This window comes from Vombatus ursinus, unplaced genomic scaffold, assembly GCF_900497805.2.
Source record: "Vombatus ursinus unplaced genomic scaffold, bare-nosed wombat genome assembly UNPS02009824.1, whole genome shotgun sequence".
Classification (NCBI taxonomy): Eukaryota; Metazoa; Chordata; class Mammalia; order Diprotodontia; family Vombatidae; genus Vombatus; species Vombatus ursinus.
The window spans coordinates 9,101,423-9,120,466 of record NW_020949602.1 but is presented as its reverse complement, the minus strand read 5'-3'; the positions used below and the strand labels follow the sequence as shown (position 1 = coordinate 9,120,466).

At 42.1% G+C, this 19,044-nt stretch overlaps 1 protein-coding gene across 5 annotated transcripts in view; it reads right to left on the bottom strand.

The window, feature by feature from the left end:
- The window catches only part of PATJ (PATJ, crumbs cell polarity complex component), a 332,827-nt gene that overhangs the window by 153,350 nt on the left and 160,433 nt on the right, over positions 1 to 19,044 (bottom strand). For all 5 annotated transcript variants that reach the window (XM_027852793.1, XM_027852795.1, XM_027852794.1 and 2 more), the window contains exon 27: positions 13,970 to 14,072. In XM_027852793.1, the coding sequence (XP_027708594.1) occupies positions 13,970 to 14,072 (103 nt within the window). The remainder of the gene's footprint in view (positions 1 to 13,969; positions 14,073 to 19,044) is intronic.

Sequence of the window (19,044 nt, the reverse complement as noted above, 5' to 3'; positions counted from 1 at the left end):
ACATAATCTATCAAGAAAGTAAACAAGCAAGCATCAGTTTAGTCTCTCTCCCCATATACAAAGTTATGGATACAAAGAAAAAAAAAAGAAAACACCATTTCACAGCTGATATGTATCTGAGGAAGGGTCTGAACCCAGGTATTCCTTGCTCAAAGTCCAACACCCATCTCAATTTAAGAATGTGATATCTATTAATGGGGACAGAATGGCTCCCATTTTCATGTGTTTAAAGAAAGGAAACTGCTCACTGATGGATTGACAAGGTCTCTGGGATTATACACTACATTGCAATTATATGACCTACTACAGCTGAAATTCCATGAGGACAAGAAGAATGTCTAGTCTAACCTTGGAATCTCAGATAGCCCCCAGGACAGCGCTCTCCATACTTTGTTTAGATAAATGTTGGCTGAACCCAACTGAATGCGCAAGCCATGTCATCTCCTGAACACTAGTTCCAAGTTTAGAAATGGGAACGATCCTACCTTACTTAGGTGCGTAGCCTGAAAACATACAGTTCAACTATATATTTACTTTAAGTGACCAGGATATATCTCGTGGGGGTAGTAAATGGAGGATTTAAAAAAGAGACTGGCATAGTAACATTACCTTTGTGTCTTTTATCGCCATAAATTAATATGGCTGGCGAGTGCCACTCTCTGTTCAAGGGCTACCCACCAATCTCTGATTCATTTCTTTATCACACCCACTCTTGAAATGATGTGACATCTGCCAGGCCTTTCTAAATTCCAACAGACCCTTGGGACTTCCCTCTCTTCACTTTGGGAAACGCCCACCAGATAGTCACTCAAAAATCATGTGGTATGCATGTGTCTTCTGTATTTTGTGGAAATATCAAACTTGAAAATGAATTTCCTTTCAGTAAAAAGCAGTTAACTATAAACATATTCCTTCTTTGAAAGCATACGACAATGTGCAGTTCTAACAAAACAAACAACTACCTGTCTCACAGCATGGCTTGATGACAATGCTTTGAAATCCACATGGAAGGAGAAGGAATGAATGGAAGGTTTTTATTAGGTTCATAGTATGTGTCAGTCGTTAAGCTAAGGGTTATAGACATAAATATCAAAGGAGATGATAATACCTGCCCTCAAAGAGCTTACATTCTACTGGGGGAAAAGAAGACATAAAAGGTATCTTGAAGAAATGATGAGGGGTCAGATAAAGCATTAGCTTGCAATACAAGTCTGGGGTCCCGGGAGCCAAATCCAAATTATTGTTATGTTTAAACTGGACAAACCATCCTCTCTCTTCTAGCCTGAGTCACCTGTTTTCTGGTCCCTCACTCATTTGATCCCAGGTCCACTTCCCTGGTGCCCACCACCCCAATCCTCTTGCCATGCACCCAGTGTGGTCACTTTCAGTGATGCTTAGGTAGCCCACTGCCCTACACAAACAAGAGATTTCTTCAGGCAGAGGAAGACAATTATGGAAACACAGTGTGGAAAGAAAACATTTTAAAATTGCATACAGGCACCCAACCACAAAATCAATTACAACAAGGGCTCAGACAGAACCCCAAGTCTCCACAAACCCTGCTCCGTACCCAGAGACAGACACACACGGACACTCTCTCAGGTCATCTCTGGTCCAATTTATATACTGAAGAGATGGAAAAATTCTCAGGTTGGGTCATCAAACTATAACCTGAAGAATGAAGCCCCAAGTATCACTGGAAGGGCATTTTGACAAAGTGTTTGAAAAACTATAAATCAAGGAAGCAAATCCCAGGCTAAACAGGAAACTCCCATAAGAATGCTGGCAGCATTAGGTATTTCACCACAGGGAGGGAGACATGAGCCAATTAATCTCATGTTTCTGGGAAAGTCATTTAAAGATGACCCTTTATGGCTAAGCAAAAATCAGTCTATGATTCAGCATACACACTGTCTGGAGCCCTTTGCCATGTTTATAATTTTTAACTTTTTTTTTTTAAAGAGAATCTATCTAGGATTAATTACATTTTCCAAAATAATATGCCTACCATTAGACTTGATGTATCCAGAGGAAATACTTATTCCACCCCTTTTAGTCAGATGGGGCAGTGTCTAAAGTACCCACAAGAGGCTGCCATGGTTTATAGGGGCCAAGAAAATGCAGCCTCAATGGCTGGGAGGGGGAGGACAAAAGAGAATTGAGGCAGGGCCTGGTTGGAATCACATGAGGGGACAGGAGCACCTGAAGGCTGCATAATTTGGGGATAAAAAACTAAGGCACTAGAATGAGAAGGGAGCCAAATGGACCTTCTGGTCTAGAGAGGGGGCAGAAAGAAAACATAGGTATGAAAACTGGTTGGGCTTACAAAATGTTGTCATTTCTGAAGATTCTTTGTCAACAGAAAGAAGGTCGATGCCTTAGAAGAATCCACACCTGCCCCAAAACACACAAGCATGAAAGGTCCAGGGTCTCCAGCTGTCAGTGTGGGAAAACCTGTGCCAGATGCAGGGTGGTATGGTAGAGAAGGATTGAGTACTGTGTTTGCAATTAGAGGATGTGTGTTTGAATCCTGTCTCTTATGCTGAATAGTTTTGTCATGTTATCACTTCATTTCTCTGGGGCTCAGTTTTCTCAGCGGCAAAAGGAGGGTGTTGACTCACTGGACCTTTGAGGACCTTTCCAACTCTCAAACAGATATAGACATAGATAGTAGACAACTTAGGATTTGATTAGGGCAGGGAATTCCTGGAGGAGGAGGATTATCTACCTATCCAGATTAGCACCTTCTCCTTGTAATTGAAGAGAGTAGCCTTTGGCATCTGGTCTCAGAGTCCAGCTCTCCAGTTCATCCCAAAAATGTATGTGTTTTACCGCTGGTCCAGTGTTGACTCATTTGCTTTGCCTCCTACTGAAACTGAAGCGGGCCCACCAGCTGATGACTGCTTAGCATCTGGGACGTGACCAGTGGCTCACTGAGGCAATAACCCAAGCAACTCATCAAGATGATTCTGCCCATGTCCCTCCTGGCATCTTTTTAATTATGAGGCACCACACTGTGAACAAAGCAAGCCACAGTGAAGAAGAATGCTCGGGTCTTCCATCTGCGAAGCAATGCAAAGCCAGTGGCTCCATACTCTTAGGAAATGACCCTGAAACCCTGCAATAGTTACAGGAAGTTAAGCATGAGCATCTTTTAAAGACCAGGAGAGGAGTGCCCTAAACTGCAGTGCTGGACTACCAGGGAATCCAAAGTAGCTTCTCCTGAGGAAGTGTTGAGGAAGTCATCAGCTCGGAGGTGGGAGGGGGCTTTAAAAATCAAAAAGGGGCTGCAAAGTCTTGGTCAGCACACACTGAATAACACTGAAAAAATGTCTGAGATTTCATTTGATGATTGGGAGAGAAATCGGAGACGTCAAAAGGGGTTTCTTAATCATACACTGTTCTCAGGGAGAAGGAAATGCTGAATGGTCAGTTTTTGCTAAGTCAATTAGAAAATTCTGATGTGGATGAGAAAACCAGAGAAAGCCACAGACATCAACAAGAAAACAGGAATAGATGCTAAGTGGGTCGACTTCTCAGTTGCAGTTCTAAAAAGATGAGACGCCCTAAGGAACAAGCATTAGGGAGTCTGACGGCAGAGCACAGGCAGATCTGATCTGCCTCACACACTGCTGTGGTATTCCTGCCCGTTACAACACTGATCTGAGTGACAATGTCCACAAGAGACCTCAAAGGTCCATGCCGAACGCAGACGCTTCCTATCAATGCATGTGCACCCAGCCACGCTAGCCTAAAGAAATGGCTTGGCTCACTCGGATTCAAACCTGGGCACTGAGTGCCCCTAATCCTCCCGAAACGCCATCAGATTATATCAAGAAAAAACCACATGAAACACACACAGACACACACGCACGCACACCCACACTCAGACACACAGAGAGAGGCACTGGAAAGCTTACCTGGGAAACCCCCTTGTACCATGGCTGTAGCTTGTGGGTGCCCGTCAGGGATTCTGCATTCCTGACAAACATTCAGCACTGGAGCAGCTCAAGAATCCCCACAGCCTCTGTCCTCGGATCTCTTCTGACGACCTTGGGCCTATTTTTCCTCAGGTTTTTTTTTTTTTTAAATTCTCCTTAAGGGCAAACTGTCAGTCTCTTTCTGTTATGAGATGCAATTAACTACACTAATTTCAAGCTCCCCTCAGTCCCTACAAGCGAACAGTCACATCTGTCAGCAGAGGAAAGCTCGCCTCGAAAAGTACGCAGAGCAAAGCGAATCTCTTGCTTCCCACATCTGACCCACTGATGCTCCGACCGCTGCTGTCTGAGGTTCTCGTTTACCCTGCAAGCCTGAGAACGCTTCAGAGCCTGAATCCACGTAAACAGCCATTCATCCAGCTTGGGCTGAGCATCGATTAATATCATTTTAATGACCCCACTTTTCTTGGGGAGAAAGAGTTAATCATGTTAATTGCATCTTTCCCCGAGCCAAGCCGATGGTGCATCATGTCCCGAGTGTCTGAAACAATCAGCAACTTACTGTTTCTTTAATGCTCAGAGATGCTCCTGAATAATTTTTTTATAACAAAGAGACAGCTTGGCTCCATTGAGCACGCACTAGCCCCTAGACTCATTGGGAGCAGTGACACCACCAGCCCCTAGCCATGGTCCCATGCCGTTTTCAAGCCTACAAATGACTGGCTCTAAATCAATTAAGAAAATGTTGAGACTTCAGAGACATCATCAAAGATGGGTTAGGGTTTCTTATGTCTTGATTTCAAACCCTGTCTGACACATGTGTTTCATTATTAGAGCAGTCTGTAATCATGTAACTAACCACGATTATTCTAGAATCAACATTCAATCAAAGAGGGTAATATTTTCTAACCTTTCTTAGCACAGTGTTACACACACACACACACACACACACACACAGAGCCATCTGTTCAACTGATTGTTTATGCTGAGCCATATAGCAAAAAATCAGAAACACCTGATCACAACTACAATTTTACAAACAATTCTTTAAGACGATATAAACATTCATACTTTTCACATAATAATCAACTTGGGAGTGCAATTTATCCCCAGGATTCTAGGGCAAATATGAAATAGGCATCAAGTGTTTGTTCCATTTGTGGACAAGTATATCTCCTTGGGAGGTTGTGCCTTGTTGTATGGTGACAGCAACGAATTGAGAATTCTCCCGATTATAGAGCTCATTAAAAACCGCTGAACAGGACAGGAAAGGATGAACAAGGGAGAAGCATAGAAGATATGGCAGAATGTCTCACTCTTCATTGCTCTACTTGGAAAAAAATGTGTCTGATATGTGTGTATGTATGTGTGTGTATGTGTGTGTATGTACATATATGGACACTTGGTCCAATTTTTCCTGAAATCTTTATTTTATTTGATCTCAGATACTTGCTGTGGGATAGGCATCCTTTTAAGTTGTAGACGCCTAGATAATGGTAATTGCTGTTGATTGCAGTGACATCTATTGGCAAGGAAAAGATCAGTTCCCCTCCTCAAAGAAGGACAGGATGAAGCCAACGCACCTGGGATCTCACTTCAGGGGGTCTGGAAGATCTCACTTCATATCTGGCCTCCAACACTTACTATTGTGTGACCAAGGACAGCTCATTTAATCTCACTTTCTTCATTGGTGAAAGGAGGGGTGGGCTAGACATCCTTGGGGGAAAGGGGGGGGAGGCCCTTCCAGCTCTAAATCACATGAGGGGAAATGTTCACATCCTATTAGCGGGAGGTACCTAAAAAGTGATGATGATAGGACTCAATGAGATTCATAAAGACTTCTCCAACACTACCTGGCTGTGTGACCCTAGACCAAATCAGTCAATCAAAAATCAGATAGGCCACTTCATATCTCCAAGACTCAGTTTCCTACTCTGTAAAAATACAGACAATAATACAACTATATGTTGTTGTACAGTTGTTTTTCAGTTGTGCCTGACTCTGTGACCTCATTTGGGGTTTTCATGATAAAAGACACTGGAGTGGTTTGCCATTTTCTTTTCCAGTTCATTTTACAGATGAGAAAACTGAGGCAAATGGGATTATGTGACCTGGCCCGAGGGTCACACAGCTAATTAAGTGTCTGAGGCAAGATTTGAACTCAGGGTAGAGGAGTCTGATTCCAAGCTCAGGGCTCTGCACTACAGCCCCTCGGCCACTACGAGTGTATGTGTAACATACATCAGTAACATGCCCATGAGTATCCCAATTTAAAAAGAACTTCTGGGAAAATTGGAAAGCAGATTGTCAGAAATGAGGGCTCCATGCCATATACCTCAGTAAGCACAAAATGGATTATGAGACCTGAATATTCAAGATCAACCGATTAAAAAAAAGTGAGAAGAGAAGCAGGTCAGGTACCTTTTATACCTAGAAGAGTTGTTAACAAAGTGAGGGATAAAGGTGATCATAAGAGACAAAACAGTTAAATATGATTAAGTAAAAATAATGTTTTATATGAATAAAATAACATTGTATTTAGGATGAAAAGTTAGCCGCCTAGGAAGCCTAATGGTTAGAGTTTTGGACTTAAAGTTCAGAAGGCCCGGGTTCAAATCCTGCCACAGACACTTAATAGCTATGTGACCCTGGGCAAGTCACTTGATTTCTTTCAGCCTCAGTTTTCTAATCTGTAAAATGAAAGACTAATAGTAACACCTGCCTCACAGAGTTGTTGTGAGGATAAAATGAGATACCATATGTAAAGTATTTTGCAAACTTTAAAGGGCTGTCCAGTTAGCATTGCCATAGAACTGGAAGGTCTGTAAAGTGCTTTTCTCATATTTCCTCACTTCAAACTCACAACGACTCTGAGATAGTCGCTAGGGACCTAGCTAGGACCTAGATTTGAACTCAAGACTTTCTGGTTTTTAATCCAGCCCTTTATCCACCGTATCAAACTGCCTCTCCTATAACATATCACAGAAAGGGGGAATGAGAGGAATTGCAGAACCCCAATGATAGCAAGGGAACAAGGAAAGAAGCTCTCTCACAGCTGACAAACCTGAAATGTCCCTCTGGGACTCATTTTCCTTGCCTATAAACTAAGAGGCTTGGAGAAGACCCTGAGAAGCCTTCACAGTGGGCTCCGGCATTCTACAGGCCCACGGGGGAATGCAATGGTTTTGACATTTCTATGGAAATAGGGAATTTCTCTCTCAATTAACAATGGGCTAACAGTTTGATTCCATAAACTCCAAAGACAGACGTCTACTTGATGGTGGGGTAGGACTGGAATTCTCTTCCGACGTGAATATTTCCACATGTAAAATGTGACAGAAAAGGGTTGGAAAGGCTGCTAAGTTATTATTTTCTTTTTCTGATTTTGGTGAAAAAAATTAGCAACAGTTTCTAGTATTGACATGAAATATAATTGGAGAATCAGAGTGGAATAAAATCCTGGCCTTCAAACTGCGAGCTCTGTAAAGCCCAGTAGGAATCTGGGGCCTTAGTTTCTTCATATATAAAAGGAGGGGGCCTGATTCGATGACCCCTGAGGTCGGTTCCAGTGGTGAAGGTAGCGTTGACTCAGAACGGCATTCAAAGCCTTCCCAACCTAGCCCCTTCTAAAGTACTTCTCCAGTTTTCTGAGACTTTACTCCCCTCCACACAATCTCCAATACAGCTATTCTAGCTAACCTGCAGTTTCTTTTCTTTCTTTTTTTTTTTTTTGAGGTAATTGAGGTTAAGTGACTTGCCCAGGGTCACACGGTTAGTAAGAGACTGATGGCAGATTTGAACTCAGGTCCTTCTGAACCCAGGGCCAGTGCTCTATCCAATGTGCCACCTGGATGCCCCTCTACTTGGGACTTTCTTGTAAATGACTCTCCTTATTCTGTGCTGTATTCTCTGGTCATACCTAGAATGCTCTCCCCTCCTTATCTCTCCTAGCTGACAGCTTCTCTGGTTTCCAAGTCAGGGCTGAAATCCTTCACTAAGCAGCCACTGCTCATCCCCTGCCCCAGCAGCTGGCGACTTCCCAACTGAGGTTCCCTCCCATCTACTCCTTATATATCTTTCACTTCCGCATTTATTTGCACGCTGCCTCCCAACTTCGAATATGAACTCCCGTGATGACGTGAATGGTTTTGGTTTTTTTTTGCCTTTTGTTGTATGTTCAGTGCTTAGCAGGGGGCCCACTTGGAAGGACAAAGGCTTGGTCACTGATTGACTGAAATGCCCAAGTCAGAAAGATGAAGAACCAGGACAAGGACCCAGGTCTCCAAAGGCCCAGGGTTTTTTCCACAGCACAGAATATAATGGCAAACTGTCAGAGTCAAAATCTCCTAGTTCTTGGAATAAATGCCCAGTGTGCAAAGAACGGGAAACACATTCTGCTCTTCTGCTTTCCACCATGACCCAAGGTTTTGAAAATGATTTAAAATGAACAAAACAATAGAATTTTGGACTGAATCTCTAGAGCCCGTTCTTGGTCAAGCCCTCATCAGGGCTAACTTGGATTGTGCATTAGCCTTCAAATAGTTAGCTTTGCCTTCAGTCTCTCCCCTCAGTTCATCCTCAATCTAATTGCCAAATCCATCTGCCTAAATCACAGATCTGACCATGTCACCCACTCCTCCCTCTGGAAGTTTCAGGGGCTCCCCTTTGCCATTAATGTAAAACACAGATTTCTCTGTTAGGTATTTAACACCATCCCCAATCAGGCTCCAGCTCACCGTTTCAGAACCCTTTTAAACAACTCTCTTTCCCTTATTCTATGTTCTAGCCAAATGGGATGACTTCCTGCTCTCCTAGACAGATAATTCAATCTCCCACGTCCTTGCCTTTTTCCAGGCTGCCTCTCATGCTGAGAATGCTGTTTCCTTAACTCCACCTCATAGAACACTAAGGTCCCTTTGAGACTTGGCTCTTACGGGAAACCTTTCCAAATTAAGTAGAGTTGTTATTCCTTTCTCCCTCTTGAAATTTTTACTTCAATGTTCACATGTTACACTCCAGTGGAAGGTAAGCTACTCTAGGACAAAGTTTTTTCTTTGTATTCCCAGGTCCTTTGAAGCCTGGTGAGGTGCAGGGGAAAGTTGGCCTCCAACTCAAAAAGCCCTCGGGTCAAGCTCTGCCTTTGAAAGATGGAGCTTTGTTATCCAAGCAAGTCAGGAAACCTCCCAGCACACCAGGAAGCTTTCTGAGCTTTCTATCACATCAGTGCAGCGAGTTTCCACACGGAGACTTTCTGAAATGGAGGAAACTAGCACTCCACAAAGGAAAAAATTCCCAGTGTCTATTTATTAAGGAAGTGCTCAATAAATGTCTGTTTAATTGGATTGAATTAATAATAATATTGTGAGTAAGGGAGTTTTCTGACAGGCTTTGCTTGAGTTACAGGTTTCTGGGTGCGTGTCAGAATATAAATAGGCATCATTTGTTTCCTCTCTTACATTTTTTACATATGTCTACCAGGATTGGTTATTACCATAAGGCTGCTACTAGAAGTAGTACTACTTTCAGAAGTCTGACTTAAAAAAATTGTTTTTAATGATTTAAAAATCGGCAGACACTAACAAGGGTTTTCTTGGGTCAAAAAGCCAAAGTGAATATGATCAAATGTCAGATTGTGATGGAAGATTTGAAAATCCCCCCTTGGGAAGAACCACCATTGGTTCCTTCTCATTTTTCTTGGTTGTGCTCCCCTTTTGAGCACCACAAATTCCTAGCACTGTAGCTGGAGGGCACCCCAGAGGCCACCCCTCATTTTGTGGAGGAGGAATGAGAGCGGAAGTCATGACCACCGTCATAAACATCAGAGGAGAGATTTCTACCCAGATCCTTCAATTCGCCCGTGATGGGGAACAAAAAGCCATCTTCAGGTATTAGAAAGGCTTAGAAAGGAAATGGTATTTGACAGGTTCGCTTGTCCCCAGGGGGAGAAAGATCAAAGACTGGAATTTGCAGGGAGGGAACTTTCTGCTAAAGAGAAAGAAAACGTTCCTAACACTGGAGTTGTCCAAAAAGAGGAATGAGTTGCTGTGGGAGGCAGTGAATTTCCCATCCCAGCAAGACTTCCTCCAAAGACAGATAACTTACCAGGCATGTGGGTAAGAGGACATCTATTGAGATTAGATACAAAGCTGACCTCTGAGATCATTTCTGTCTCTGAGATTCCTGGTGATCCTGGGTGGGTGTGAAAGATATCCAGGCTCTCCTTCCTTTCCATCTTGATAAGATCTGCTGTCATTACTCATCCCCAAACACCCTTACCTTAAGAAGGCACATCTCTTCCCTTTGCCTTTTACAAACCAATGACGATTCCCATCTCTGAGGATTTGCTTATGCTGGGTCATCATTCATGATGCTGTTGCTGAGTCATTTCAGTCGTGTTCCCATTTAGGGTTTTCCTGGCAAAGATACTGGAGTGGTTTGCCATTCCTTCTCCAGCTCATTTTACAGATGAGGAAACTGAGGCAAACTGGGTTAAGTGACTTGCCCAGTGTCACACAGCTAGTAAGTGTCTGAGTCTAGATTCAAACTCAAGAAGATGAGTTTTCCTGACTTGAGGGCCAGTGTTCTAACCACTGAGCAACCCAATACTGTAACTGTGGGAGCCCACACTCTAACGTCCGCCACACTTCCCCCTGGAGAGTCTCTCAGTGATCTCATCAGCTCACACGGATTTAATTGTTACCTCTCTGTACATGATTGTCACATGAATATCAGCAGAACCAAAAAGGGTTTGTTAAAAGTACTTCACAAATATTATCTCACAACAATCCTGAGGATTATGTCCATTTTACAAATGAGGAAACTGAGGCCAAAGATTTAAATGACTTGCCCAGGGCCAATCAGCTAGTAAATGTCTAAGGAAAGATCTGAACTCAGCTCTTCCTGACTCCAGCCCCACAGTGCCACCCTGGGCTCCAGTTCTGTATGACAACCACAGATTTCCCATCTCAAATTGGAAGTCCCATTGGCACCTCAAACTCAACATGTTCAAACAAAATTTGCAACCCTGCCCCCCAAATCCGACCCCAAGTTACTGTTGTTACTGTCAAGGACACCATCATCAAGCATGAAGATGCTGCCTGGTGAATGCCTCGGTAGGTGCTACAACCTTAGTCACTGAAGACCCAGAAAAGAAAGCTATCCTGAGCACTATCAAATGCCTCAACATTCGAATATGAAGAAAATGATGGGACTAGATCCGCGGCAATGATATTAATGAAGATGCATTACCATCTGCTTTACTTCTAAATGCTAAGGAACACAGGTAGGAGAGATAAAGGCAATTACAGAAGATAATATACTGTAGGTAACTTGGATTATGTGAAACTGAAAAGCTCCTGCCCAAACAAAATCAATGCACTTAAGAAGGGGAGTAGTTGAGTGAGAATCATGGTAACAAATTTCTCTGATAAAAGTTTAGCATCCAAGACGCAGAATAATTAAAATACATACATACATATATTTACATATATAAATATACACACACATACTCCAACAGATAAATGGTCAAAGGGTATGAACAAACAGCTCTCAAAAGAATAGCAAGCTATTCACAACCACATAAAAATAGTCACAATCACTAATAATAAGAGAAATGCAAATCGATAACCCTGAGGTTTTCCCTAACATGCTGCAAATCAGAAAAAATGATAAAAAATGCAAGTCAATGTTGGAGAGGTTTTGAGAAGACAGGCGCACTAATATATTGTTGGTAAAGTTACGAAAGGGTACAACTATTTCAGAAAGCAATTTAGAATTATGCAAATAAAATGACTAAAATGTTCATACTCTTCAAATCAGAGACTCCATTACTGGACTTACATCCCAAGGAAGCCATCAAATAAGAAAAAAGTGACCATATATTCCAAAATATTCATAACAGTATTTTTTTGTGATAGCTAAAGATTGAAAACAAATTACATGCCCGTCGATTGAGGAAATAACTAAAGAAATTGTAGTTCATAAATTAATAAAATATTACTTACTGTAAGAAATAATATGTGTGATGTGTACAGAAAAGCATAAAAAGATCTATGTGAACTGATGCAGTTGGGAATGATGTTTTATCTATGAATCATGTAGCCCTCTGTTGGCACCTCTCCGATGTGTTCATCATGGAACACTGTCCGTTCCATTCATTACCACATCGAGGTCGTGTGCCAAGGATAAAACGCTACACTTAAAGTGGGGAGATGTAGGTTCAAACCCCATGTCTGCCACTTAATGCCTCTCTGACATTGCAAATCCCAATCCAATCTGACAAACATTTTGTGAGCATCTGCTATCTAAGAAGTCACATGGCAGAGTGGATTGATAACATGTTAGACTGAAAAGCCAGGCAGTCCCTCTTCTGACATACACTGAGGAAGTCATTTACCTTTCAATGTTGTAGGTTACTCTGGAAGACCTCCAGCTACAGAGGAGGTGCCAACCTGTGCTGGTAGAGACAGTTTCTTCCCAGTGGAGGTACCTATATTAATGATATCGTGGATCCCAGACAAAATAATACAACTAATTAAACTACAGAAGGCACTGTCCTAAGCTCTGGGGACATAAAGATGAGTCACAACTTCTTGAGTTCAATTATCTCATCAGAATAATGAGGGAGTTGGAAGAAAGAAGGTCCCTTCTGCCTCTTATTCTATGATGCTGTCATTTTTGTTGGTGTCACACTCCCCCCCCCAGTTAGGCTATTAGCTTCTCTGGGGAAGGGCTTATGTCTTTTCTAATACAGCCTAGTACAGAGGTCAGCAGACAGATGATGACTAATAAATATTTCTTGTATATATTGTCAGATGGTACCTTTTTCTGGTTTAAAAGCTCCTAAATGTTAGGAAATCACACTAGAACAAGCCTGTGATTTTTCAACTCCGACCATCTAAGCATGTCAAAGGATGAAGGAATATTGACTTTCACAGCTTCTAAAATATTAACTGTAATGTTTTAGACAAACAAAATCTAAGTTCGTACATGGTTACAGGGGTATTGAAATCCGGGTTGCTGTGACCTCTAAGACCCAAATATTACAGAAGCAATATAGTATAGATGACGACCACTGGAATGGTAGATGGAAAACCTGGGTTCCAGTCTCAACACTATCACCAAGTAGATGTATGACCTTAGTAAAATCACTCTGACACTTAGGCTCAGTTTACCCATCTGTAAAATGAAGGATTTGGCCTAGACAATCTCAGATTTAAATCCTATGATATCATTAAACAGGACAATACGACATCTTCCTCCTCTGTATAATGAGGGGATTGGTATAGGTGATCCTAATACGATTTTTTCAGCTTAATATTCTATAATTAATGTATTCATGATTTTTCTTCGCTACCTTGGAAGCATGTTTCCTCCAGATATCCTCACGCATGCTGTACTATCCAATGAAATGTTTTTTTACAGGCTTTTGTAAACCGTAAAGCAGTATAGAAATGTTAGCTATTTTCTGTGCGCATATTCTAAGGCTGATGCAACCATCTACCTCTGTACATTTCCTTTTCCTTCATCTAGTCATCTGGAATAAAAACTAATTCTATTTTAGACTAGATCAAACACCATCAGTCACTTATAGTTGCTTTGGCTGCTGCAAAACAAACTACCAAAATACATCCCAGGCCAAGTACAAACCACAGCTAGCTTATCTGTCCATTTAAATCATCAAAACCAACAACGCTTTCCATTCACTCAAAGAATGTGGAACCAGCTAGAACATATGCCCCACCTTTAAGATATTTTAGTTTAAAACTGTCATTCTGGAATTTGCCATTCCACACCAGGAATTTAGCGAGAGGGAAAATGTAAAAGCAGCGTGGGAATGTTTCCCAAACAGATGCATGCTTCTTGTAACTCAAGAAAAGAATGTTAAGGAAAATAGAGTCTGGGAGATAAAAGTTACCTCTGATTAAATGGCCACAAACTCACATGTTCTTTCATTAATATTGCAAGTTTATCTTTTCAGCTATGACAGGAATACCAGTGTCCTTCCTGAGAATTAGAAAAGTACTCACCATCAGTAAATTCAGTCTCGTCCTCCTCATCATGGTCACTGTCCTCTGCAGGGACCTTGTAAGGGGGTGGCAGTTTCATCGGAGGGGGTGCCCTGCCCCTTCTCTGCAGGGTGTAAGAAGGAGAGAAGAGTTAATTATTGGCTTTCTAATCATCATTGCAAATGACAAGCTGGACGAAAGTAGAAATTTGCAAGAGTGTTGGCAAAAATCAAATGGCAACACGCCGTCTCTCTGATCTTGGGATCTATGAGCAGGTTGGTCAATGTCAACTCTTCTCTTATAGCTCTATTGGTCAAGCGAGGAGATGCTGTGATTTCTGAGGGTCAGGAGTGGAACCAGCAATCAGAAACCACAAGAGACCTCTATGGCTCACTGTTTTAACCTAAAGATTACATTACTTCCCCAAAGAGGAAATGGTCCCTATCCATATGCCACTTTCAGGTTTAATATACAATGAATTGTATCAGATATTGACCAACCCCCCCCCCCAAAAAACCCCTCAAAATCAAAGATACTTACTTACTGAAAACGCAACCAAAATGAAATAAATCCAAATCACAGCCAGAAATTGCCCTTTCATTTATGAGATAACAGAGTTTCTTTTCAAAGTTGCAAGAGCCCATAAGAGACAGCAGAAATTACAGCCATCTGAACCCCAGATATGCCATTGACCCATGGCTTGGCTTTTGTTTATCCTTCCAAATATCACCAAGGTTAGGAATTTGCCCTTAGCATGAGAATTTTAGAACATCTCATGCAGCCAAAGTCTCTGCTGGAAAGACATTTCATCGTACACAAAACACCCTAGATTGAAATAAGTTCAATTGAGAGACAACAAAATCCACGGCAAGATTACCTTATCCGTGTACCCATAATTCTTTTGATATCGGGAGGAAAAAAAAAACATGCTAAATCTCTAGGAGAGGATGAGGCAGCTAAAGAGAGGTAAGCAGGGAGGTCTAGGCAAACCATAAATCTCCAAGTAACTGGATTATGGTTTGTTCAGATACAAAATTTCCCTTTTTATAGTCAATTAGGTTTCAAAGAACAAAGAGACTAAGAGCAGGAAGCACTTTAGTAAGCTGAGAATAACTGGTCTGTGATTACAGCAAATCTGAAAGGAAGCCCTCCCAATGGTGGAGAACTGTTATTTGGAAGGCAAACAGTCAATGAAATAAATATGATACATTCCTTCCATAAACATTTATTAAGGACCTGTCATGAGCCAGGGACTGTGTTAGGCACCTAGGCTACTAAGGCACATTGAGACAGGCCCATCCCACTTCAAGAAGCCCACATTCCACAAGGGGAAGAGGGAGATACTGTGGACCCAGAAAAGTAAACACAAAATATATAGGAAAGAAAGAAACAGTAATTTTGGGGGAAAGATGCTGAGCTGAGCCTTAAAGGGACCATGAGACCATAAGAGGCAGAGGTGGGAAGGAAGAGCACCTAATTCCAAGATATGAACAGAAGCACAATGAAGTGAGCAGAACCAGGTGAACAATTAGTACAACAACTATATTGTAAAGGGAAACAACTCAGAGACTTAGGAATTCGCACAAATCCAAAAGACTTACAATGGAATCTGCTCCCACCTGCAGATAGAGAACTGACGGACCCAGAGGGCAAACTAAAGTCTATTTTTAATGAAGGAGAGGGGTGGGGAGGGAGGGGGACAGGCTAATGCAGGAATGTTTAACTTGATCATACATGGTTATACCAGGATTTGGGTCGTTTTTTGGGGGGGGGGATGGCAATTGGGGTTAAGTGACTTGCCCAGAGTTAACATAGCTAGTAAGTGTCTGAGGCTGGATTTGAACTCAGGTCCTCCTGATATGGGGCCAGTGCTCTTATCCACTGTGCTACCGAGCTGCCCCGGGATTTGTTTTTTCTTGCCTTTGAAATGAGTGGGGGAGAAGGTGGAAAGAATTCAAAACAGAAAATAAAATAACATAAAGGTGAACTGAGAAACACTATCAACCCCCAAAAAATATCCCACACCAGCTGTGTGACAGTGTGGAGACATGAGGTGAAGTGCTGTGTATGACCTACAGCCAGTAGGACAACATGAATGGAGAGAGAAAGTCTATGTCTAGGGATAGGGACAGAAGAAAAGATGAAGTCAGACAGTGAAAGCCTTTAAATACCAAACAGAGAAATTCATATTTTATCCTAGAGGCATAGGGAGCCAGGGAAGACCAACACTCAGCCAGGGGAAGAAATGATCAGTTAGAAATAGCCATGTGGCACGCAGGCGGGTGGGAGGCAGCACCATCAATCAGAAGGCAACTGCAATAGTCCACCTAAGAAGCAATGAGGGCTTTTTTGGGTGAGTTGGGATAATGTATTTTGGGGGGAGAGGAAGACTCTAGACGTGAAGTCGGGTATGTTTTGTTGTTGTTTGTTTGTTTTTAACTGTAGAAAGCTTCTTCTAACACTAATCTGATCTCTTCTGTAACTGACAGCCTAGGAAAGATTTGTCTGGGATACAATGACTGACTGAATGAAAAAGCACTCATTAATCACTTACTATGTCTCAGGAACTACTATAGGGATGCCATCTCACCATGACATCATGCTGCCTCTTGTTACATTTGATGAATTAAATTAAAAAATTCAGATTCATCAGAATACAGTCAGAGGTGTTTACACTGGAATACACTGCTGATTACTTACACACTCGTGCAGAGACACTGGGCTATAAGAAATAGGAGTGCACTGACTGAAACAATGACTGCAAATTGCAAAACTTTGCACAAGACTGAATATTGCTAATGGAGCCCTGGGTCCTTGGTCCAAATGAGGAGCAGTCAGGAATCATGCATAATGAAACAGCCTCATGCTCACAGCGGCTTCACCAAAGAGAATTTAAACTTTGATCTTTGCAGAAATCCCTGGTGAGTTTCCACTTGTGCAGTACTGGAGTCTCAGAGTGCCTGCCTAGTTTTCACTCACATTCGGGCATACGTATAGGATGCAATGTAAAGATGCTTGAATGACCACTAGCAGGTTTGTAGAGAGGACCATTTTCTCAAAAAGCTAATAAAGAGGACCAGCGACATAGACATGGATCTCAATCAGGGCATAAGTGCCTGCAAAAATGAAGGATGGATGCATGGTAGGCAGGAGCACATGAAACAAGAGAGGAAGAAATGGAAAAAGGGAATGAATGAAGGAGAATGAAAGGAAGAAAGATGACGGACGATAAGAGAGACACAAGGAAGGGAAGCAAGGAGAAAGGAGAGAAGGCTAGAAAGAATGAGAGAGGAAGAAAAGAGACAGGGAGAGAAGGAAGATGTAGAAAGGAGGGGGAAAGCAAGAGAAGAAAGAAGGGAAAGAGAGAAAAGGAAGGAAAGAACAAAGAAGAGAAAAGAAGAGCTAGAAACAACTTCAGTAGCCTTGCAGTCCAACCATTTAATGAGTAAATTGGTGCCAAGGAAGCTGTGATTTGTATTAAGAAACAGGAAGAGAATAAGAAGGAGGAAGTGAGAAAAAGGAGAGAAAAGTAATAAAAAACTATTTGTTAAATGAGCCCAGAACAGTGCTAAGAATTCAAGATGAAAGGCAAGCCCTTCCTGGGCCTCAAGGAGCCTACATTCTTTAACAATATAGATTAAATTGTTTTATTAATTAAGTAATTAAGAATTCGATTAAATCTAATAGAAGGACATGACACTTGAAGGGAAATTGGGGATGGGACCATGGAAGGAAGACAGTACCTGCAAAGAGGCAAGGTTTTCATATTGGTGGGAGGTGGCATGTTGGCTGAATCATGGGCAAGATGTGGTGAAAGGTTAGCCATAAATGCCCAGAATTTCGGAGAACAAAGTCTGGGTTTAAGCGGGAACAGGAGAAGGATGGCCAGAATGTAGGTGGGGGAGAGGCTGGTAGAGACAGGGGCTCTTGGCTCTGAGGTCGGTATTGTATTCATTCACCATACCCCCAAGCTCCCCTCACAAGTTCTCCAAGATGAAGCACAATGCCTTATTTGTGTCCAACCAAATTCTTAAAAATTATTTTGCAAGGCCAGGATCACAGAATAGGTGAAGCAGTGTCATACAGTAGAAAGGGTTCACTGGCTTTTGAAGGAGCAGGCCTGGGTTCAAATCCCACCTCTGACATCTTAGTACCTGGGTGACTTAAGCCAACTTATTTAAGCTACCTGGGCCTCAGTCAACATACCTGTAAAACAGGAAGGACGATTGGAACAAAAAGTTCCCCGAGGTCACTCCTTGAAGAAGATCTGGGATCTTACAAATCACAGAATTTCAAGAGCTGGACGAGACCTTTGTGGTCCTCCACTACCGAAGAATACCCCAATTGATAAATGGTGAAAGGAAATGAACAGGCAGTTTTCAGATGAATAGTGGTCCAATACTCCTGAGACCAGCAACACATCTCATCTGTTGAAGCGCCAATACATCCATCCAACTTTTCAACTTAGAGCACTAACTAGGAAGAGCTACTTTTAAGAGCTCAGAAAGTCATTAGGCCGTTGACCCTGCCAGCAGTGAAATACAGCTGGTTCCACAGAGATTAAGAAATGCAGGAATCAAATGAACACTCTATAGGAAGTCATTCAGGAGTCATGAAAAATTAATAACAAAAGAAAAAACCTGGAGTCCCAGGACATAACTTTCCCATTGTTATTACTGGAGGGATGAGGGTATGTGAAAGTCCTGATAGCATTAACGCTTCACACTTAGTCATCTTAGAAAGCTAATAGATATCGAGTATGCCTTTAACAGATGCCCACTGAAAAACCCTTTCTTATCTGAACTGATGGACACACCTGGTCCCAAGCCCACCTGTAACCTTCCATCCAGCAGCCTTCTTACACTGGCAAAATTGCAACTCCTACTGCCGCCTCCGATTGGTCAGTTTGTCACAGACCCTCCGTGCCAACCAGTCTCACCTTGAACCTGGCTCCCACTACAACTTCTCCATTTGTCTACTAGCCCCTTCCATCCCTGCTCTTTTCAGATCTCTATAATGTGGGGTCTTCTTCCTTTAGAATGCAAATACCCTAAGTGAGGCACTGTCTTTCTTTTTTACTTCTGTTTGTATTATCA